Here is a 23,518-nt window from a genome sequence, read left to right as displayed (position 1 = left end):
GTGGCAGCCCGAAGTCATTTTGTCACTTTGAAAAAAGCATAAATCCAGATTAGGACGTTCTGTTTGCCAAAACACTTCTGGTGGCAAACCGGATTTTTATATAGTCGCTGGGGAGCTGGACTTATTTATGACTTTATTAGGTGTTACAATCTAAATATAAGTCAGTAAGAGCTTTCTTGAATCCAGTAGAGGTATGAAAGCAGTATAGAGTATAAATTTAACTTAACCTTTTCCTTTTCTCCACCATTTACAACAATAAGTAGTTGTTAGCAAAGAAATAAATCCAGAATTTAACCTTTGATGATTATCACTTATTTTGCATCCTTCAAAATCTGTTTACCTTTAATGTCTGCCTCATCCTGTGCCTCCAGGTGACTGATAGAAAAGACAGTAACGGAAAAAAAGTTGCTGATAGAGTCTCCCCATTTATTTATTTATTTAAAAAAATGCTGCGGATTTACCAGAGGTACTGAATATTGCATGACTTTGCAGGACTATGCATGTATTAAATTACACAATTGCATGGTTGGTCCATAGTAAACACAGAGAGGACAGTTTGTCTGAAAGTCAAACTCCATCTGCTTCACTTGATTTGTTTGCTGCATCCACAAACCGCCAAAAGCTAATTAGAATTGATCTCCGGTATTTTTCAGAGTGACACAGAAACCTGTTTTCCTGCTGACCTCTCAGTTCACATTCTCTTCTCCGTCTGCTTCCCGTCATGCTGCTTTTACATGAGTGGACTGGACTGATGTAATGCCACACAGGTGCGGGGGTCAGGGCCTGAGGAAGGTCAATTTGACCTCCCAGTATTCCGGATCTGGGATGAAGGATGATTTGAAACGCAAACAAATTCATGTCCAGACTCTGTCGGGCATCAGACCCTGTGATTCCACGTTCCTCCGTTCTTGGCGTGACCGATTTGGGTGTAAACACGTCATGAATTCCTCCCAAACGGAGTGATATTTCAGAGCCGTCTTGGCTTTTTCTGAATAAACCTTTCCACCGCTCCGAATGGAGCCATTTGCTGGCGACTTTGATTTCAACAGAGCCACCAGACAGAGCCGCCAGCCAGCAGAAAGTCACCTCAGTGCTTTCAGGAAGCTGCTCTATGTGTGTCCCACCGGCAAACGAGGGAGGAGAGAGGAGAAAGGCCTTGAAAAGAGCCGTAACTCAGGGTTTCCTAGCAACATGTTCAGCAAAATCAAACCATGACTTCTGCAGAAGTCTGCAGATCTTTTTTTTTTTTTTTTGATTCAGCATTTTTTATCTGCCAGTTTTCTTATTGAAAGCATGAAGTCTGGTTTTAGGAATATACAGGACTAGAATTTGAATGTCATTTCAGATCTTACTTTTAATCCCTTGAACCTCATCCATCACTCACATGTCGGACTAATTACTATCCTCTAGATGTGTTTTCACTTTAATCGCTTTCTGTCTCTGACCTGTTGAATTTTAAACCTCATAGCTCCCTTATTCCCCCACCACCACCACCCATAAAAACCCCCAAAAGAAAACAAGACAAAAGCGTGAATGCATAATTAATATAGTGAAGCTGCATTTTTAATTGTTGCTGGTCTTCAAAGTTGCCCATCGGCATTGTCTCTGGGTTTGGGCCGGCTGCTTCCGACGGCAGAGCTTCTTTCAGGTCTTTTCAGGCCTGGTGCTCTGCAGAAGCACCGGCAGACAACGGCTCCAAGCTCGCCCCCTTTCTCAGGGTGTCTGACCGCACAATGGACTTCCTTAGCCTGCACACAAAAGAGGCTGGTGCATGAAAAAAACACCCAAATTCAATGGCATTCCTCTTCACAATACACTTTGAGAATATGTGCTTGTCGCTCTGCTTCTCTTTCACCACTGGGTGATGTATTAGGATGATGTGTGAGGATCTCGTTTGTAGGAACCATTGAAAATGATGCTGGGACAATTTAACAGGAGTCCGGCGGTCCTCCTCCTCGAAGAGGTTTTAGACAAAGATGCTGTTTACTGGATGCTGGTGACTTCAGAATGAGGTTTCATACTCAGTTTGCCCTAAATTCCATATTTGAAGTAACTAAAATGACTAAATCAGAGTCGTTTTTTTTCACTGAAACTTCTGCAAAATGATTCTTTGAATTGAAATCAAATGGAGCAGAGGAGCCAGGAGGTCCACACCAACGGACCAATCAGACGCTGACTTGATTGGCGTCACCTAACAAAGTATGTCGAATTAATTCTCTAGACTTATACCTTACATACCCAACACCCCCAACCCAACACACCCAACACTAAACAGTACTTGGTTTGTAAAAGTACTTTCCAACAATTCTGATCCTCCCATTGGGGACGGGGGTGTTGTTCTGAAGCATAAACACAAACAACAACAACAAACACTGTCCCTGATCAGAAGTGTGACATTTGTACAATTTCCTCCGGGATTAATAAAGTATCAATCTATCTATCTGTTAGCTTGCTTATCACATCATCTCAGTGTTGAGCTGCAGCGGGTGAGGAGGGGGTGAGATGGAAGCTGAATGTTTGTGGAACAGGCTGTGGGGGGGTGGGGGGGCTGCTCCACCATTGTTGGGTGTATATTGAACACCTTTGGCATGCTGACCGGCAGCTTACCACCCCGAGGCTGCTGGGAGCCACAAAGGGCCACAACGGAGATGGAGAGTGGAGCCGGGTGAATGTCATCAACACCCGCTGCCTAATCCTCCTGCCCTGTACATCTGCGCCGGGTTGGTTTCAAAAGCCAGACTCCCCCCTTTTATTTTTTTTCCTTTAAAATCCCCCACCTCCTCCTCATCATGCACCACCTCTTTTCTTTTCTGTCCCTGTTATTCTGCAGTGGAGAGAAAGGACGGCCCTTTGTAGTGGCCCATAGTGTCACGCAGACACAAGACCCGGGGCTGCCAGTCATCCAATGGAGGCTCTCTCTGGGGCTTTCACAGCGATCACTTTGCTCATGTCGACTCAGGGAAAGAGGGGAAAACTCTTATTTTAGCACGTGAAAAGGCTCCAGACACGGACACGAAGGCAGGCTCTTCACATCGGGCGCAATTGACTTTGAAAGCCAGCGTTTCTCTTAGAGTGGTAGGGAGTGTTTGTCAGGATGTTGGCATCATGTTTTAATTGAATTTGACTGTCAGTGGGTTTCAAAGGGGGTCCAAACAAGCTTATTATGAAGAGACCCTTTTGGGATCCTGCTGAAGTAAACCAAGGACAAACATGAAAACAAAAAGGTCAAACGGCTTTTACATGCTGCCACAATCCCGTTTGTCACTTTAAAGTCTTACACAAAGAAATGTAAATAAATTATGATTAAAGCGGCAAAAAGAGTGAGAACTGTGACAAGTCACTGACAGTTTGCTCTTCAAGGGACATTTAGCTCCTCATTGGGAAATAAAATCAGGATGGTGAAAATGGTGGGGTAATAAATTTACCTGGCCATAATAACATTTTAATTTCATAGAGTTTTTATTTCTTTTGAGGATGTGAACTTATTTATCTCAGTTTTACATTTTGTATTTCCTTTTTGCGCTTTACCGTCAGCACCTTTATTTTGAAGAATAAAGGAAGTGATGTCCGTAACATCTGGTCTGTCCGACTCTCGTCAGCCTGCCTTGAACCTGACTGCGGCAGGTATACGTGCATCGAGCGGCTGTCCAGAAAAAGTTTTAGTTACAAGTTTTAATGTCTTGCAATAATGAAAAGTAATGTTGTTCGGTAACATGTTTATGGTGTTTTCTGTTGTGGAATGTAATCTATTAACTGTTCTCTCCTTTTTAATGCAACTTAACATATTTCGCCCTTGTGTTAGGTGTTGCATGGAGGGCATGAATAGTCACACCCTGGTTTATTTTAATATCATCACGCTGCAGGTATGTGCAGAGGTGTTTAGTGTCCTCTGTTAAGTTCATAAATTGTAGGTTTTCTTTCATGTACATTGTATTTTATTTTCATTCATTTATGTTTTATTTATTTTCTGTGACATTTTGAATGTTTTAAGTGAGTCTGCCTTGAACCTGACTGCGGGAGGTGTTGCATGGAGGGCATGAATAGTCACACCCTGGTTTGTTTTGATATCATCACGCTGCAGGAATAAATTCCAACCGAAGAAAGTCGCCTCTGTGTCGAGTCAATTGCTCACCAGAACACAACGCAGTGTAGTCGGAGCATGCGGACCGCCCCGGCTACAGATGGATGATGAGAATTGCTTAGAATTACCTTATGAGCCCATAAAGGGATCTTAGGAGACTGATTTTTATGAGTGTTTGCAATACATTTACAGCAGGTTTTCTCTCGGAGTTAAAAGCCTGGTGTTTGTTCAGTAAAGGAAGGCGGATAGCCCCCTCTCGTGGAACATTTGAAAACTGCAGCCCTCATTCACGCATTATTTAAATGGCACTGCTGATAATAAATTACATGAAAGCAGGCGTTTAATACTTTTACGTACTGTGGTACTTCTGGTGATAGAAGCAAATTAAAGCCAACCCCTCAATCATTTTGAAGAACTATTGTTAAACTGCAAAATATTTTACAGTTTATGGAGAAACGAAAGTGAAACTTTTATCATTTCACTGAGAGGAGGAGCAACTGTGAAGGAGGAAATGTTTCCATTAAAATTTACTGAACAACAGCTGAAAAGGAGTTTCTGGGGAGTTGTGGATCTCTACCTGCCAACAACAGGTGAGTACAGTATACTGCATTTTACAAAAAAATATTTTACCAAACAAAAAGATATGCCGTCAAAATTAGTCATGTTTGGTAAAAATATCTAAACTTCATCTGAAATTTTGAACAGAAGTTGGAAATGAAGTGAGGTGTGGTTCGTTCAGGCTGGGCTCAGTCTCAGAAAGTCATTAAAAATCTGTTTTGATGCTGAAAAGTCTTTGTGATCAGATTTAGCACTACTCAATCACAGCTGTGGAGGCAATTGTGAAGTGTTTTATATGTAAAGTATTAATGGGTAGATGTAGATGTATGTATGTATGCATGTATGGACTTGTTGTGCTTGGATGTACATGTGTGTGTACATATACGTATATTAATTTCTTATTTTCTCATGTATTTTAATTCTGAATTTCTTTTTTGTTTCATGTCTTCTTTCATATCTGGACTTTGAGTCTTTAATAAGAATTACTTCCTTCTTTCATCAGATTTCAAACATGTCTGCTATCAGCTGTCTGGTGACTAAGGATCGGTGTCTGTGCTCCATCTGTCTGGATGTGTTCACTGATCCAGTTACCACACCATGTGGACACAACTTCTGTAAAAGCTGTGTCACTGATTACTGGATAGCTACTAAGAAATGTCAGTGTCCCAACTGTAAAAAAACATTTAATAAAAGACCTGAACTGGAGATCAATACCTTCATCTCTGAGGTGGCTACTCAGTTGAGACAGTCGGTTGAAGTGAAAGCGTGCAGCGGCGGGTCAGAGCCACAGGATTCCAAACCAGGGGAGATTTCCTGTGACGTCTGTGTTGGAACCAAGAAGAAGGCCCTGAAGACCTGCCTCCTATGTCTGGCCTCCTACTGTAAGGCTCACCTGGAGCCTCATCTGATAGCTTTACCTCTCAAAGCACACCAGCTGATCGACCCAGTGGACCTGGAAAACAGGATGTGCACATCCAAGCACAACAGAGCTGTGGAGCTATTCTGTCGGACTGACCAGATGTGTGTCTGCATGTTCTGTGCTGTTTTAGGCCACAAATCTCACGATGTCGTTCCTCTGAAAGATGAATACACAGAAAAAAGGGCAAATCTGGAGAAGACAGAGACTGAAATCCAAACGATGATCCAGGAGAGACAGCTGAAGATTCTGGAGTTCAAAAGCTGTGTGGGGTACAGCAAAAATAATGCAGACAGAGAGCTCACAGATGGTGCTCGGTTCTTCAATACTCTGATGGAGTCCATTAAGGGGCATGACACGGAGTTCATCAACAAAATTAAAGAAAAACAGAGGCAGACAGAGAATTGGGCCGAACATTCCATCCAAGAACTAGAACAGGAAATCTCAGAGCTGCAGAAGAGAAGCTCAGAGGTGGAGCAGCTCCTAAAGTCTGAGGATCAATTCCAATTCATTGACAGATTTTCATTGATGAGCGATGCTCCACCCGCTAAGGACTGGTCTGTCATCAGCACGAGTCCACCTTCATACATAGACTGTGTTCGAGCTGCAGCTCAAAAGACATCAGAGACAGTCACTGAACAGATAAAACAGGCATACCAGGATGAGCTGAAGAATGTCCGGCAGTATGCAGTGGATGTGACACTTGATCATAACACAGCAGACTCCTATATCAAGCTATCTGATGATGGAAAACAAGCTAATTATTGTTTTACAGGAAATTACCGCAGAAGCGGTATACTGCTAGGTAGCGTCAAAGCTCAGCAAAGTTTCTCCTCTGGTAGATTTTACTATGAGGTTCAGGTTGAAAAGAAGAATGATTGGGGTTTAGGAGTCATTAGAAAGTCGACCAATACATATAATAAATACGCTAAGGATGGTTACTGGATGATATGTTTCGACGCTGGAAGGGAATACAGACCGACGGGAACATTTCCAGTCTATCTGGACCCAAAGTCACAACATAAAAAAGTGGGTGTGTTTGTTGATTATGAGGAGGGCCTGGTCTCCTTTTATGATGCTGAAGATGCAAATCTAATCTATTCCTTTACTGGCTGCGAGTTCAATGAGGACATTTTCCCAATCTTCTGTCCTGCTGTTGATCTCGACACTAGTGACAACTGGCCTCTGATCATCTGTCCTGTCAATCACACCAAATAGAGAAACTGTATCATTTGATGTATATTTGATGTATAAAGTAAATCAGTTTGTTAATTCACTGTTTGTGCTCAGTTCTATTCAAGGTCTGGTTAATGTTTTTGTTATTGTGCAGTAGAGATTTTTTTTCAGATCTTTTTCCTTGTACTTCGCTGGTCATTCTAAGGATCAGAATTTTATAGATTACTAAATAAGATTTTCTTAAGAGGATAATTTCGGTGTTTTTGTTGTTTTGTCGTTTGTCTGAAGAGCCCTTTGTGTATTTTCATTCTGTTCAAACAATATTGTTCTGTTTAGAAAATACCTAGAATTTGATAGTTTACATTTGCATGTGTTGTTTTTGATTAATTATCATGTCACAGTCAAGATGAACCTGAATTTGATTTACACTTACAGCTTTGAAATAGATATCAATATCTGGGATTGCCTGAATATTATTGCAGGTAGCTAATCCGTAACAAGGTATGTGTACATGAAGGCCTGTCATTAAAAATATCCATAAACTGGTATGATATAGCTGATTCTTCGGTCACACTTGTCACAAATGCTCAGTATTAATTTCTTTTTCATTTTTCTAAATACTACTAAAAAAATTTTTTTTGACACATTAAAAAATGTGGTATTCAGTATATAGGAGATGCTGCACGACACTGCTAGATCCAGTTCCAAATAATATCCCAAATCTGTTTATTTCAAAAGAAATAAAATAAAACGGAATCGTTTAAATGACATTAAAAAAATTTTTTTTTTTTAAATTTAATTTAATTTTTTTTAATAAACAAATTTATTGAAGAAAATTCAGTATAGTATACAAAAACAGTATACAATTACAGACAGAGAACATATAAAGGAGTTGCCAGGGGGTATGACAACATGTCTTTACATTACACATAAAAAAATGTAGGTAATGTCTGTCGGCACTGCGTGACGTCATTTAAAGGCGACGCAGAGGCGCGTCTGTGGACTGATACTGCGCGTGCGCATCCACAGGAGTCCTTGGCTGGTCGGCCTGCTGTAGGTTACAGATCCTGTGAGGGGACACAGACAAAATGCAGAGCTGGACTCAGTTGTACCGCTCCCTTGCTACGGTAAGGATCGATTAATTTATCTTACCACCCGGGATCAGGTCTGGATCGGCTTCTATTGGTTTCTTCCGGTAGATAATGTGAATACTGCTATTTACACAATTGCAACCCGGGCCTGGCTAGCAGGTCAGCTAACACTGAAAAGTAACACCGGAAAAACTAGAACATGTTGTGGCTGGAAAATAAAACTGTCACTTTCCGTGTGTGTTGGATATGTTAATATTTTCCAGAATACCAGTTTAATTGCGCAAAAGCAATGGTAATATATAAGGGATGTAGTAAAACAAATAACAAAACAATCGGTCGAAGCTGTGTACAGTTTTTCCGTCATACTAACGTCATAGTAAAAGAGATAGAGTTTATAAACTGTACATATCTTATTATACCTCCTGTGCTTATATCTATGGTCAGGTCGAAACTTCCTATTTACAATTATTATGAAGTAATATGTTATTACAGTGTGACAGCTCTCACTTCACATCATATCAGCATGTTAATTTAATTATATGAATGACTAGCTGATGACAGACTGATCTGTCAAACATTCCTCCTAAACATGTGTGTTTAGTGAGGAGTCAGTTTGACTGCTGTTGTCTCTAATATCTGTTCATCCTTCAAAATATTTGCTAAATTAATCAGTGCATAAGCAGCTTTTCTTGCTAATTGTGCTCATGTAACTTAGTGTCTTCTTAAAAGTCATGAAGAACCTTATACTAAAATACATTTTACGAAACACGTGGAAAGAATTCTGTTGTTCCATCTGAGACAATGTCACACTGAAAGTAGTAACCTTTTTTGTGTGAAAATCAAATCGTCTCTTGAAGTGGGTGATTGTTCTGCTTTCCGCCTCTGAAATGACTTTAAATGTCCTTTTAAGAATAATGGATGCATGAACATTTCTGACCAAAATATGTCTGTCATGGAGTACTGTAAATACAATTTTTTTATCGAGTGTATTTTCAAGCTGTGGCACTTAATTAGGTAGATTTGGGGTTGTTTTTTAGAACTGTCTTTTGCTTTGCTTCACAGCGGAGCCACCATCTTCCTTGCAAATTGCATGGAGCTGCAGCTCTGTCTGTCAGAACCTATGCTGACAAAGCAGCAAGTAAGAGAACCATGAGCACCATCATCTGACTTTATTAATGGCATGTGGTTTCATGAACTTAAGCCAAGTGTGTGATGGAGTCTATTTTTTGATTTATGATTAATAATTAAAAAGTCAGCATTAGGTCGAGAAGACATATAATGATTTTAATCTGGAAATACAAGTGAATTAAGTCTAAATTTAACATCTAAAATACTAAATTATATCAGATAAAATTAACTTTTTTTCACAACGTCACTATTATTTAAATACATCTTTTTGCATCAACTAAACACATAAAACTATTCTTTTCATAGGTAGACTAGACTGCCTCCAGGGTGTTTTCCTTTTAGTCATCTAGATAGATACTGACTTCATTCATCCCGAAGAAAATTATTTATCGTAATGTATGGTATCCTAATATGTCATGATCAATCTATGTATAATAATGTTACGTGTAATGTTAAATCATTCATGTTATTAATACAAACCTTTTGCTTTTGTTACACTGCTGCAGTTATGAAATATTTAGTTTTATGGCTTTGCTCTGAGCTACGGTTGTAAACTCGTAATCAAAGTTGCCCCTATGTGTCTGTAGTCGATGCAGACGTCACAGTGGTTGGCTCTGGTCCAGGCGGCTATGTCGCTGCTATCAAAGCTGCACAGCTCGGCTTCAAGGTGAGCAGCCTTCAGGGAATATTGAATTATGCAAAAGATTCAGAATCGAGAAATATCATTTCTCATTATGAATAAATTCTTCTCAAGTCAGAAGTAATTCAACATTGTGTTAAAGGATGTTTAATACAACCAAAGACATTAAAGCAATATTACTGTGGACTTTCCGTGCCATTTTTTTTTTCTTCTCCCCATCTTAGCTGATAGAAAACATTTTATTTCTATGAAGGAAAAGATGTGTGTATGTAGATTTTTCTAATGTGCTTCTTTCCTTTGACAGACAGTCTGCGTGGAGAAGAATCCCACACTGGGTGGGACATGTCTGAATGTTGGATGCATCCCCTCAAAGGTAAATAATTGGTAACTCTAACCCTAAACCTGCATAGATTTACTTGGCATCAGCTGAAAAGAGTCATTCCTTTGACTCTGGCATGATTGGTGAAGAATCTGGTAAAATTTTTGTGCTGTATTAAATGTTTACCAGAAGCTTCATAGAAGTTTTTCAGCCTGGAAAAAACGAACCAAACCTGCACATGATTAAAATTAGGAAGTGAAAAACAATAAAATACATGAAACAATTCTAAAGATTGAAATGATATTTTGTGCCCACAGGCTCTGCTGAACAACTCCTACTTGTACCACATGGCTCACGGCAAGGACTTTGCAAGCAGAGGCATTGAAAGTGAGAGGCTTCAATGAACTTTAGAGGGACATTATGTGTAGCGGGTCAGTTTAAACACTGAAAAGCCTTTCAGGTTAGGTTGAGGATTTAGGATGAAGGTTTGACACGCAGACAAATAACAGGTTAGCAAATTAGCTGTCAGTTTCTTCATTTGCGCTGATTAACAGAGAATGTCATGTAATCTAATATAATCTGCCATCATGTTTTATAATTCGCAGACATTATAATCCATCTCAGAACTTGTGGATCATCTTCTGATGATGTCAGATACCTTAATAGTCTGTAGTTAGATCATACTAGTTGTTCTCGAAAACAGAATAAAGATGTAAATTTGAAAATCTACTTCATAATCCTCCAGATAGCCTTTAGCTTGCTCACATTTATTACATTGGTAGAGGAAAATAAATGTGAAGTGAGTTCTAGGCAGTAAACATTTTTTTCCATGTCCCTCACAGTTTCAGGCATCTCACTGAACCTGGAAAAGATGATGGCTCAGAAGAGCGGGGCGGTCAAAGCGCTGACAGGAGGAATCGCACATCTATTCAAACAGAACAAAGTCGGACTGTTTTTGCTTGTTTGATTGTTTTATAATGACTGTTCGCACGCATTTAGTCAGTCTGAATCACGGTGTGGTGTCACTCCCCTCAGGTCACCCATGTTAATGGTTTTGGGATGGTGACTGGGAAGAACCAGGTGACAGCCACTGCAGAAGATGGCAGCAAACAGGTCATCAACACCAAAAACATCCTCATCGCCACCGGCTCCGAGGTCACGCCCTTCCCTGGAATCCAGGTGTGGAATTCAAGGCTGTGTATTAAAACCGTGACGATCCGTGAAGCAGCACGCTGCAAAGCCAGAATATTCATAGAGGAAATAAAATGTGTGTGTTTAACCCTGATTACAATCCTAGTTGTCTTGGTGTGTTTAGATTGACGAGGACAGCATCGTGTCTTCAACAGGAGCTCTGTCTCTGAAGAAAGTTCCAGAGGAGATGATCGTGATCGGAGCAGGAGTCATTGGAGTGGAGCTGGTCAGCATCTTTTCAGTCTTCAGTGTTGCCAAATGCACAGAGTGCTTTACTGGTGTCATTTACATTCAGAATTTACTTCCCCCATCCTGTAGGGGTCAGTGTGGCAGCGTCTGGGCTCCAAAGTCACAGCAGTTGAGTTTCTGGGCCACGTGGGCGGCTTGGGCATCGACATGGAGATGTCCAAGAACTTCCAGCGCATCCTGCAGAAGCAGGGCCTCAAGTTCAAGCTCGGCACCAAGGTCATGGGAGCCACCAAGAGGCCTGATGGCAAGATCGATGTGGCGTGAGTAAAACAGTCCCTCACCTTCAGATCCCTTGGGGGTAATTTTATGGATTTTTTTATACATGTGCATCGAAATCCCCTAAGTGTGTGTTGATGTGAGTTTTGTTTTTTTTTTGTTCAGAGTTGAGGCAGCAGCTGGAGGGAAGAACGAAACTCTGACGTGTGACGTGCTGCTCGTCTGCATTGGCAGACGGCCCTTCACCAAGGACCTCGGTCTGGATTCCGTCGGCATCGAGCTGGACAACAGGGGCCGCGTCCCAGTCAACGGCCGCTTCCAGACTAGCGTGCCCAGGTACCCGAGCTCTATCGTCTCTGTCAACCCGATCTGCCAGCGCCTCGACAAGTTCATTGAAACTTCTCGCAAGGACGTAACATTTTGAAGGGTTTGTGGACGCTGTGTTGCTCTGATTTTTGATGGCGGTGCTCTGCGTAGTTTTTAAGTTATGAGACGCTGTTAACAAATTAGTTAGCAGAAGCTAGCTGTCAGTTTTGTGCTAGTTTTCCACGGAGTGATGATGTTAAGGTGACCCTGAAGGTTATCTTCTCCATAGAGCAAACATTGTTTTTTCCTCCCTTCTTAGTATTTATGCTATCGGTGACGTTGTCGCTGGTCCAATGTTGGCTCATAAAGCTGAAGATGAGGGCATTATCTGTGTGGAGGGTATGGCTGGTGGAGCCGTGCACATCGACTACAACTGTGTTCCCTCCGTCATCTACACACACCCTGAAGTTGCCTGGGTTGGCAAGACGGAGGAGCAGCTCAAAGAGGAGGTGAGAGAGTCTCAGGGAGTGATGAAGAGGGGAGTGTTACCTTAAAAATGAAAGCAGAAGCCAGGAAGCATCATGCACATCTCATCCTGCCTGAAGTGCACTCATTTTGAAATTTAAATGCGCGATAAACGGCACGATCTAATCTGTCATTTTGATTGGTGTTCATGTTATTTAATGAACTGCTCTGACTGTCCAGCTGTCTTTTACACATGAACTCTTCTCCGTTCCGCAGGGTGTGCCATACAAAGTTGGAAAGTTTCCGTTTGCAGCCAACAGCAGAGCCAAAACCAACGCAGACACTGACGGTATGGTGAAGATCCTCAGCCACAAGGAGACAGACAGGATGCTGGGAGCTCACATCGTCGGATCTGTAAGAGCTTCTCACCACTCCTGACTGAACACATTTAAAACTGAGAATCACCAGCGTCACCTTTTGACGCAACGTGGGGATCAAAACTCCTCATGAAGCAATCACTGAAGTTTAGCAAGTAAAATGATTACCTGAGCTAAATGTTAATATTGATCAGTTAAATATATTCACCAGCAGGTTGGCACGATCTAACATGAAACATCCATGCAGCGAGCGGTTTTGCAAAATTTTGTAGCATGTTATTGTTAACCTACTAAGTTACTCACCCGATGAATAGTTTTATTTTTAATTTAAGTGATGGATTGAGCAGAAATGTGAACAGATAATAAATAACGTGTCCGTAAGGAGTGAGAGATTTAAAATTTCTGTTCCGTTTTCGCCTGTAGGGGGCAGGAGAGATGATCAATGAAGCTGCTTTGGCCATGGAGTATGGCGCTTCCTGTGAGGATGTTGCCAGAGTCTGCCATGCCCATCCTGTACGCCCTGCTGCAACACACACACACACACACACACACACACACACACACACACACACACACACACACACACAGACATAATCAGCAGAAAATACTGAATAAGTAGTAATGAAATGAACTGAAACTGACACTCTTCTGTTCCTCTGTTCACACCTCCCTTTGTCCACCCCCTGTTTGACCTCTACTTCCTTCAGACTGTGTCGGAGGCCTTCAGAGAAGCAAACCTGGCCGCCTCTTTTGGCAAAGCCATCAACTTTTGATCCGCTGTCCCGTCTTCAGTGTACATAACCGAGGAGAAACAGGATGTCGTGTCCAAGTCAAAGCCTTCATCCAAGTCCCCTGGGATCCTCTGCACAGCCACACTGTACATCATTTAATGCTCATGTTATTTAAATGTTATCAATAAAATGTTAAACAGGGTTTGGGTCATAAATAAACATTTAATACAGATAATTACTTTTGCTTTCAAATGCATAACTTAAAATGTTCCAGAAAAGAGAATTCACAGATTTACAGTACCCGTACTTAGAAATGACTTGGTGACTTTTGATCCGCTTTGTTGTCTCATGGAGGAAGAAAAGCATTTTTGTCTCTTCCCAGTTTGAGAACAAGGAACTGCAGCAATTGAAAGTTTCATAGTGAGAATTTTTAAAGGATAAATCTTCACTTGGAGTCTGGATTAGTGATGGGAAATCAGGAGGGTGGCAAGAAACCAGTTTGAGAGAAGTGTTGTAGAAAAATTTATTTTAAAAAAAAAATTTTTTTTTAGAAGTGAAGACATCCACTGGGTGGAAAGTGTCTGGCAGAGACTGCAGCAGATAGAACAACAGAATTCTAAAATGTTAACATTTTTGTTAAACTAATCCTTAGTTTTTTCAGTGCTTGTAAACATGTTGGGGTAAAAACAGATTGTTAGATGAAATTTATATCCTTTAGATTTAAAGCCTGACAAGATTGCAGATAACAAAACGTTTGTGACATTTTTGTGATAAAAATACTTGATCAAAATTTACGTTCATTATTTATACTTTTATGTGGCTTTCTCCTGCAGTTGTGTGAAAGGTGTGACTTCTGACGGTTTTTTTTTTTTTACAAACACGCTGTCTTGACAGCTTTAAGGTCACCTGGCAGTGTGATGTTTCTACGATCTGCTTTGTCTTGTGAGGAAAGACGTTCAGACCTCAAAGAACCACACAATGTTTTGTTGACTGGCTTGATTACAGGCATAACTTGTACCGACAAAAGCTACAGTTCCAGCCTGAACCCTCAGAGGCTGAGCAGCAGCGGTTCCGTGGAACCAAAGTGTTGATTCACCCTCTGGACCAACTGATTCCTTCTCTTGATTGCTCCATCCTGATTGGCTCTGGTCTGTTCTTGCTCTTGCTGCTATTTCAACCAATAAATACAGTTTCATTTAAACAAAGTTCAACGTGTAACAGTTCATCACAGGATTTACTGTGTGCCAGATCTGATGGAGATGTGTCATATACATATTTATTTCAAGGACTGCAGGAAAGTTAGTCTAAAATACTGAAATTATCTTTATATTGCAAAAAGAATTCTATATATATAAAAAAGATTACCACCAAAATATAATGTACTTCTCTTAGTTAAAAAAAAATCTTCAAAAAATCTAAAATGAACTGAAAAGTCATGACAAATCAACACGTCATTAGCTGAAGCAGTAACTTCTCCCCCAACCATGAGCACTCAATAACTTCTGCAACCAATGAGAGATGGAGTTCCTGTGTTTGAGCGTTGAATCGGGATACTGTTTGGTTTTCTTTACGATATTAAACTACTGTTTCGTAATAAAACAGTTGTATATACTGTATTTCGTAACTTTTAAAAAAATATAATTGGTCATCCAAACTTCATCAAACTGGAGACAGACTGATCAATAACTGAGATCAAGACCAGAGAACCACTGACCCGCTTCCATAAACCTGCCACAAGACGAGCAAGGTGAGTCAAGCAAGAGTAGACCCACAGTGTGTGACCCCTGACCTCTCCTCGGCTGACCAATCACTGCACAGACGTCCCTCAAGTTTTGGTAGGAAAAACAACAACTGTGTGAACAGTCCAAGACACAATAGCTGGATAAAAGCATCTTTAGTGTAAATACAGGAGGAGGACTCTCATCTGTGGTTAGAAGAAGGCATTAGTTTTGTGTGTGACTCCTCCTACACACACACACACACACACACACGCACATTCTTACAGTAGCTATCACGAGATGAAACATATTTGAATAACTGTTGCTCGAAGTGCAACGACTCCACCTCTGTTTGAACACCGACAGGTAACTGTGTGTATTCAGCAGGTGTGGTGGCGGCACAGGGAGGCCGAGCTGAGGATGGCCGACTGAACTGAGCCGGCACGGAAACCCAGATCTAACAGCCGACCGAACAAATGAAGGAGAGACAAATGGTGTCTGAATAGATCGGAAACTCTCGTCTTACGCTCAGGTATTGTTGGTGTTGGTGTTATTTCATCCTTCTACATTTCATTTAGACAAATACTGATGATTTATAGGGTGTACAGTTAAACATAAATATATACCTGGGTATGTGTTGATATTCAAATCTTTATTTCTTTCCTACCATTTTTCTTTCATCCATTTAGCTTTTTTTGGTCATCTTTTAGATGATTATTTCTGCTGTCAGAACATTTTTATGGTTGTAATTTGCTCTTTTACTTTCTCTCTCCAGTCCAGCTTTAGAGCATTTGATGGGTAAATTGATTAATTGTGAGCTTACATAGCATTAAGATACAAAAACTAAGATCATAAAGATCATAAACTTAATCAAATAATTGCCGTTGTTGAAACATGTAACTCAGTTTCAGCTGCTATGCTCTCAGAAATAATAGAAGTCATCTCATTAGCATTTCTGTTCTTAGTCACATGTGCCGTGTGTCAACAGCTTCTGGCTGCTTCAGCAGACCTGTTTTTCAGTCACAATAGTCACATGCATTGCCATAAAACATCGGATCTTAATCCTCAGGCGGAGAAAACAGCATTGGAATATTTTCCCCCTCATGGTAACCTTACATTGAGGAAGTTTTTACACTTCCATTTCCACTTCCTCACAACTTCATGCAGGAGCTACAGTCATGGAGCGGAAAAGTCACAAAATACTGTGATGGAGAATGGAGGGCCTATGAAGCGTGTTCCACTGCTATCTCTGCTTGAACCTGTTATTGTACCCAGCAGTGACCTCCTGTCGTGCTGAAACACCTTGTGAGCTGACTTGTGCGTGACTCCAGTCAGGTGATGTATGAACAAGTACCGCAGGTTCATCTGTAGTTCAGGAACTTCTCTCAATTTCTTGCCTCCAATTAAAATAAATTGGATTTGACGGTGACCCCTTCAGCTGACTGAAGAACCGGTGGTTGGTTGATTGGGTCACTTGATGTATCTGTAATTTAATGAACAAGATAAGGCCTGAGGGCACACAAAAGCTTTGATGCTTCGAGCTAGGCTTAGGCGTGGAGCCACGTTTTCACAGCCTTCAAGCTAAATTCTCGTTAAAAAGTTGTGAAGTTTGCATTTGAGCCTATAAATTGAAGATGTAGACTTCTGTTTTTCTGCTCAGAGCAGGATGCCAATTTTAACTGTTTGGAAACATTAAGAGGATTCTGATGTTTCCTGGTGATTACAGTAAAAACGGGCAGGATGGAGGGACATTTCCTCTCTCTAATCAAGCATTTAAAAAGTTTTTAAGAACTTTTTTACATCACGTCCTTCCTCTTCACTCATTCACCGACACAACTCCCTTTTATTTAGAGTCTTATACATGAGAAACGATTTATTGTCTGGTCGCGGCCAATGAGGATGTCAACATTCACGTAAACGTCTCCATCAGTAAGTAAAATATTTCACTCACAGGTTTTAATTTTAGATTTTGGCAAATTGATTAATGGCAGAAATGTCGATAACAGACATCAGTTTCAGAGAAGAAAGTCTTAGTCATCATGGAGCATGTGCAGAAGGAACGGAATGTTTCTGACTTTTAAAGTTGATTTTTGTTTGAAATTTTAGATTTTAGTGGATAAGAAATATTTTCCAAATGACTTACAAACAGGTTGGCAGAGTATCTTTTCATCCAGATGGATAAATGGTCTTTGTTGATTCTAGCAATACATGCATGAGTCACAATGATACGCAAATACATGTGTTCACAAGATCAGATCAAGAGTCCTGCTCTGTTTTTTGTCATGTGCTCGTCGCTACAGTTTGTTTTAGAGCGTTCGGCTGATCTTTGAAGGCGTCCATCGTTTCATATTTGTTTGACCTCGTCTGTCGGTGTGATCACTGAATAGACCCGTCTTCTGCAGACAGCACCTCCTGTTTCTTTTCATTGAACCATGCTTGCAAAACTTTTTCTCCTGCTTGCATCCAAAGTAACTCACTCACAAGTTCCATCATTGATTCTGGCTACGCCACCATTGTTAGATGTCAATAATTATTTTTTTAATCTGAAGATCTCAATGCTTGTTTTTATCATCAAAGTGTTTTTGAGGCTAGCGTTGCCCAGGAAACCTTGTGAGGAGTCAGGGTGTAGGTGTGTGTACCGCTGCTGTTTGTTCATGGTGGAGTCCCTCAGGTGAAGTTCCACTCGGTCACGTCTGTGGAATTTAATGGTTGTGGTTTGATTTTATAACGTCACTGCCGTAAGGACGCCTCCAGTCTGACATGACTTAGTGGTGCTGTTGTTGTTTTCCAGGTTTCTTTGTTGGAGAAGAAGAAAACAAAGTGAAAGTAGCCATTTCTGTTCAGGGGAACATTAATATGATTCTTTTGTTTAAAAAAAAAAAAATCAACAAAAATTTGACACTAACAATGTCAAACTTTTACCCCCAGTTTTCATGCTTTCTCATAGGAGAGGGTTGTTTTAGCAGACGACTGGTTCATCCATGAAATTCCAAAAGTTTTGTAAATAGTCTTATTGTTGACTTAAATCTTAATGGACTCCGGAGCACATGATAACACCGCCGTGTGTTTTTACTGGATGTGTGACTAATGAGTTGCTGACATACCAGAAGTTTATCAGCTTGTTTTCAGTTCTTTGTGACGGAGAAATTCCAAGCAGCATTTTCACATCATGTTCGCAATTCAGAAGTATTAAATATGAGTATTAAATATATGTTAATTAAATTACCGTAAATCTACTTTTAGGACGAGTAACTGTGGCCTGTAGTTGCTATGGAAACCCATTAGCTTTTCATAGAAGGGACTTGAAACGTAACACTGAAATGAAAATGTGTGTGTGATCCTATCAAGGGGTGTGTGACACGGAGGAGCGTTAGATTCAAACTGAAACTTCTTCTCTTCTTCTGTTTCCAGAGCTTCTCTCCTCCTCCGTCATGCCGACCACCCGCCCGCCTAGAAATCCAACTACACCAAAGCATAATGGCTTAACAACAACAGCTGTTCCACCCACCGCCACATCCAGTCCACCAACCACCCACCCAACCACCCACCCAACCACCCACCTGACAACCCACCCGACCCCCCACCCGACCACCCACCTGACCACCAAGTTCACCACCACCCTCGCCTCCACTAACACCACCCTCAACCCGATCGCTGCCGTTGCTTCTCATTACATCAATGACCTGCTGAACAGGATCCCCTGTAAGTCACTAAAGAGCTGTGTTGCCTCAAAAATCAAGCAAAGATCCTTAAATTCATGTGACCTGAGCAGAGCTTTTAAATCTTCGCCTCTTCAAAATGAGTTGCAGTTGACGTAGAATGCGTTTAGCACTTTTATTACCCTGAATCTGTAATTATGAAAGATAGCTGATAAAATATAGACCTCAGGAAACCATCACTGAGAAGTGGGGCTTAGCTTCATTCATTCATCTTCTTGTGGATGAGACTCTTATCCGAATCCTGGACAGAAAGACAGACACCCCTTCACGCTCACACTCAAACCTACGGTGAATTTATAGTGATCATTTCACCTAAACTGCATGTTGTTGGAGGTGTGAGGAAGCTAGAGATTTAGGAGAAAACCCAGGCAGGTGGAACTGAACATTAGTCACCCTCACCCTGTCTGACTTAGTCTCACTAATGGGTTTTTATGGTTTCGTTCACTTTTTATAATCATTAAAATTTCCAGACTTTCTGGTCCAGTGTGCCAATGCTAATCTTATTATAGTCAACCTTATTATGGTCTTATTAGCCTCCTCATCACTTTTTTCTCACAACAAACCTTTCACCTGGTCCTGGTGATCGTGCTGTGGCGGAATTAAAACGGCATTACTTAAATGTAAAATGTAAAGCTGTCAAATGTCTAGTCTTTGTCGTGACTTTGCGTGGACACTCCATATCTTCAAGGATGAAATCAACGGTTTTTATCTCCTGCAGTGCCTCGATGGGCGGTTTACACTATCTTTGTGTGTGGTGGGCTGCTGATTCTGTTCAGCTGTCTGTGCATCTGCATCAAGTGCTGTTGCAAAAAAGGAAAGAAGCGAAAGAAGAATAGCAAGACTGGTTCGAAAAAAGTGGATGGAAAAACCACTTCAGCTCTGGTGAGTGACAGCTCCCTCTACAGGTGAAAAACTGAAATGATCCCAGGGTTGTTTTGTCATGATTCCGGCTGAAGGGGCCTTCATTCATTGTTGGCTAATGTCTCTGTGGCATCAAACCCTTTGAAAGTAGGAACCTGCAGCAGATTAGAAAACATTTATGTTAACAAATCAGATTATGTTGATAGGTCCCCTAAAAAAGCTTGTTAGCTTTTTTACTTCCTGTGCACTGATAGGTTCAGCAAGAGGCGTCAGATACGGACTATGGTGCGACTAAACAAGAGGCAAGAGGAAAGCTGCTCTACTCTCTGGAGTACAACACTGCTCGCTCTGAGGTGACTAGTTAGCTCCACCGTTTCCTCACCTGCATTACCCACAATGCAGCTCACCCACAGATAGCTCATTTAGAGATTGAAGGATGTTATGCTAGAAGTGAAAGTAGTTTTACTTTGTTAGACTGCAGAAAAGGTGAGGTTTGGTTCATTTTCACATGACACTGATATACAGATAGATTCATATTTGGGGACACAGAAACTTTATCAAACTTGTTTTCACTTGTGGAGTCGTACAGTTTGTCAGCACCTCTTCTTTGCATGTCTCCAAGCTCATAGTGGGCATCAAACAAGCCAATGGCCTGAAGGCCATGGACCTGGGAAAAAGCTCGGACCCGTACAGCAGAGTCTACATCCTCCCTGACAAAAACAAAACCTGTGAGACCAAAGTATTGAAAAACACCCTGAATCCCATGTACAATGAACACTTTCAGTTCCCGGTAAGAGATTTCTTTAAAAGGACTAATTACCTTGTTTTGTTTATGTCACACTTTCATACTTTGGCTGGTAGAATTCTAAAAAACATTAAACTGCAGTGTGTTTGATATTCACAAAATTCAAATTTGAATTGGTGGGTGCTGCTGAACCTCAGGCCCTGAAAACAAACTGATGCGTCTGGTTTTAATGCGCTATGTCTCTGCAGATATCCAAGTCGAACCTCCTGAAGTCGATCGTCGTGATGCAGGTGTATGACTTCAACCGCTTCTCCAAACACGCCATCATCGGTGAGATCAGGCTGGAGCTCGGCAAAGTTGACTGGAACCACGTCATGGAGGAGTGGCAGGACCTCGCAGAACCCGCAAAGTTTGAGGTTCTCCTTGCCATTGCTCTCTTTTTCACAACGCGTCATATGAGAGTTGCTGGAGAGTATTGATGTTTTGACAGGAAACAAAACAGGAATGATGATGGAGATAACATAGTCTCACGGAGGCTCTCGTATATAAGTACTATGATCATTTTATTAGATTTTATTCATTCATTTTTCATACCTTCTTCATGCGCTGTCACAGGTATTTTATTTTATTTAACCTTTATTTAACCAGGTAATCAAATAAGAATCAGTTCTCATTTACCATGACAACCTGGGTATATCCCATTTTGAAAGACAGCAGATCCACTCTCACCCTCATTCATACCTATGTTTATTTAGAATCTCCAATTCACCAATGTTGCATTATCTTACTAATGTTGTTTGGTTTCTTTAGATGTCTCATTTTATTCCTCATGTTTTATATTTGCTGTAAAGATTTCTGGCCTTTGGTAGAGTTGTCAATGCTAAAATTTCCTGTAGGGGTGAATGTCAGTCTGACTGGTTGTTTTCCTTCTACTGTATGTTCCTCTGAGCAGAAAATAAAACCACACTAGATTTTTGTCGTGATTGTCTTGTGTTTGCGCCGCAGGAGGAAAACTTGGGGGAGATTTGCTTCTCTCTGCGTTACGTTCCCACTGCCGGAAAACTGACTGTGATCATCCTGGAAGCCAGAGACCTGAAGAGTATGGATGTTGGAGGAAATTCAGGTCAGAGGGAGACGGGATCTCACATTCAATAACTCCAGAGGTTTGATGGTGGTTCTCTGAAGCCGGTCAGTTGAGGGTGAACAACCCAACACCAACTCTTGGACTTTATACTCATTAAATATTTCAAATGAGTAAATTAGTTACTTTATAGGCTCTTCACCACCTCCTTCCTGTTGATGTATTCAATTAAAAATACATTCTATGCAGTATTAATTTGATATCTGCTGTGATACCTAAGCCTATTTTATTCAGTAAGGCTTTGTGGATGATTTTTTTTTAGATAGCTAAAAAACTTTTAATGAAGCATTTTATTGAAATTTTGAAGAAATTCATATACTGGATTGAGAATTCTACTCATTTAAAATATTTTCAAATGCATGTTTTTTCATGTTTCGATTGCTGTTGTTATTTATTTTATAATGTTCAAACTTTTTGAAGAAAAATTTCTCCATTCCTGTTCAGTCAAGAATTTGACATCAGGTTGGTGTTTGCAGATCCTTATGTGAAGGTGGTGTTGGCTTTGGACAAGAGAAAATGGAAGAAAAAGAAGACCACGTATAAGAAGAAGACTTTAAATCCTTACTACAATGAGTCCTTCGTCTTTGACGTGTCATTTGATCAAATCCAGGTGAGTATCACCTGATAAGAGAAAGTAAAGCCCGATCTGAGGGTGTCCTTGGCTCGATTCCAATTGGAATGTTTGTTTAAAAACAACTCAAATATTATTGTATTTAACTCGTAAGTCAACATTCAATGGGATCGTGGTTATTTTAACATAATCAAACATAATAATCCCTAAAAGTATCTCATAAAGGCTTTACATCAGCACAGCAGCAACGCAAACAAAGACAAAACTGACTATAATAAACCACATGGAGGGAAATGGGAAAAAATTATATTTTGAAAAGACAACGTTAATCACTTTCAGTACGACAGACTTGCCAGAATTTTGTTTAGATTTGGTTAATATACTAAAAATGAGTCTCAAATAGACCAAAACCTCTGTTCCTCCACAGAGGGTGAACCTGGTGATCTCGGTCTGGGACCACGACAATGTTTCCCGAAATGACCCCATAGGGAAGATCTTCCTTGGATGCGACGCCTCGGGGAATCAACTCAAGCACTGGGCTGACATGTTGTCCAACCCGCGGCGGCCGGTCGCTCAGTGGCACAACCTGTTGTCAGCTGAACAGGTCAACTCCACCCTGACCCTGAAAAAGAAGATACCCCTAGCTGACAAAATACCTTTCTAACACAGCAGTGGTTTTGTCCGTCATGACATCACTTCTGCTACGGAAACATAATGTGATTATTTGAAGGAAATTTCACAGACGCTCCTATCAGAAGGAAATCATCACGTCTGTCTGACTGAACACTTTGTATTTTACATTCAAGATTAACAATAATATGTTAGTATTAAAGTTTATGAATCTTATTATTTCAAATCGGAGCACTTTTTACACATTCTTCTTCATCCTTTTCACATTAATGGTATTCTATAGTTTTATGTGTTAAATATATGTGTATGTGGCTTCCTTAAAGCTCCTTTCAGCTCTTTCTGAATAAGCTAACCTCAATTAAAATGTTTACAGTATCAATTAATTGAAAATCTTCTGGAACTCTTTTGCACCATCTGTTGGTAGTGCCAGGAATTACAGTTTAAAGGTGTCAGCTCATGTTGCCTCACGTGTAACCACAAAATTTCCATTTCTGAGCCTTGAGCATCATGGCCTGTAGTTTATATAGGTATTAGGTCCTTAAATGTGTCACAGAAAAATTTAGCTAATCCTTAAATTTAATATTTAACAATTGAATTGTATTTATGGAATATTTAGAACGTTAAAATATTTATTTATCCCCTTTCTACCTAAAATCCACATTTTAGAATCAAATGAAATTGTCGCTTTC

The 23,518-nt window shown here is 40.5% G+C and overlaps 3 protein-coding genes across 5 annotated transcripts; all 3 read left to right on the top strand.

Moving 5' to 3' along the window:
• The first annotated feature begins 4,616 nt into the window (after positions 1-4,616).
• LOC137594166 (E3 ubiquitin-protein ligase TRIM39-like) lies at positions 4,617-7,268 on the top strand. Its single transcript, XM_068313461.1, has 2 exons — positions 4,617-4,671; positions 5,142-7,268. Exon 2 carries the CDS (start codon positions 5,151-5,153, stop codon positions 6,771-6,773), a length of 1,623 nt encoding a protein of 540 aa, XP_068169562.1. The 5' UTR covers positions 4,617-4,671; positions 5,142-5,150; the 3' UTR covers positions 6,774-7,268.
• Positions 7,269-7,717: 449 nt separating this feature from the next.
• Positions 7,718-13,645, top strand: dldh (dihydrolipoamide dehydrogenase). Its single transcript, XM_068312545.1, has 14 exons — positions 7,718-7,858; positions 8,885-8,960; positions 9,538-9,617; positions 9,895-9,963; positions 10,227-10,296; positions 10,752-10,852; positions 10,945-11,088; positions 11,225-11,326; positions 11,419-11,609; positions 11,731-11,901; positions 12,191-12,380; positions 12,613-12,750; positions 13,137-13,226; positions 13,421-13,645. The coding sequence occupies exons 1-14, from the start codon at positions 7,820-7,822 to the stop codon at positions 13,484-13,486; spliced, it is 1,527 nt and encodes a 508-aa protein (XP_068168646.1). The 5' UTR covers positions 7,718-7,819; the 3' UTR covers positions 13,487-13,645.
• Positions 13,646-15,474: 1,829 nt separating this feature from the next.
• Positions 15,475-23,401, top strand: syt8 (synaptotagmin VIII). Of its 3 annotated transcripts, none has more exons than XM_068312914.1 (10): positions 15,475-15,694; positions 16,330-16,497; positions 18,574-18,864; positions 19,600-19,763; positions 19,997-20,095; positions 20,365-20,532; positions 20,736-20,903; positions 21,493-21,610; positions 22,105-22,238; positions 22,627-23,401. In XM_068312914.1, the coding sequence occupies exons 3-10, from the start codon at positions 18,594-18,596 to the stop codon at positions 22,861-22,863; spliced, it is 1,359 nt and encodes a 452-aa protein (XP_068169015.1). In that variant the 5' UTR covers positions 15,475-15,694; positions 16,330-16,497; positions 18,574-18,593; the 3' UTR covers positions 22,864-23,401. The 3 variants fall into 3 exon arrangements, with proteins under 3 accessions (XP_068169015.1, XP_068169014.1, XP_068169016.1); XM_068312913.1 differs by having other exon boundaries at positions 16,330-17,091; XM_068312915.1 differs by lacking the exon at positions 16,330-16,497 and having other exon boundaries at positions 22,627-23,400.
• Positions 23,402-23,518: the final 117 nt, after the last annotated feature.

This window comes from Antennarius striatus, chromosome 4, assembly GCF_040054535.1.
Source record: "Antennarius striatus isolate MH-2024 chromosome 4, ASM4005453v1, whole genome shotgun sequence".
Classification (NCBI taxonomy): Eukaryota; Metazoa; Chordata; class Actinopteri; order Lophiiformes; family Antennariidae; genus Antennarius; species Antennarius striatus.
Note: the sequence above shows the minus strand (reverse complement) of the source record. Positions and strands in the feature narration are given on the sequence as shown.

Excerpts from the sequence above, each read along its gene's own strand:
- LOC137594166 (XM_068313461.1), top strand. The coding sequence starts at position 5,151 with ATGTCTGCTATCAGCTGTCTGGTGACTAAGGATCGGTGTCTGTGCTCC.
- dldh (XM_068312545.1), top strand. The coding sequence starts at position 7,820 with ATGCAGAGCTGGACTCAGTTGTACCGCTCCCTTGCTACG. Across the intron at positions 9,964-10,226 it reads TTGGATGCATCCCCTCAAAG|GCTCTGCTGAACAACTCCTA; the intron begins GTAAATAATTGG and ends TTGTGCCCACAG. Across the intron at positions 12,751-13,136 it reads GAGCTCACATCGTCGGATCT|GGGGCAGGAGAGATGATCAA; the intron begins GTAAGAGCTTCT and ends TTTCGCCTGTAG.
- syt8 (XM_068312914.1), top strand. The coding sequence starts at position 18,594 with ATGCCGACCACCCGCCCGCCTAGAAATCCAACTACACCAAAGCATAAT. Across the intron at positions 18,865-19,599 it reads CCTGCTGAACAGGATCCCCT|TGCCTCGATGGGCGGTTTAC; the intron begins GTAAGTCACTAA and ends TATCTCCTGCAG. Across the intron at positions 21,611-22,104 it reads GGATGTTGGAGGAAATTCAG|ATCCTTATGTGAAGGTGGTG; the intron begins GTCAGAGGGAGA and ends TGGTGTTTGCAG.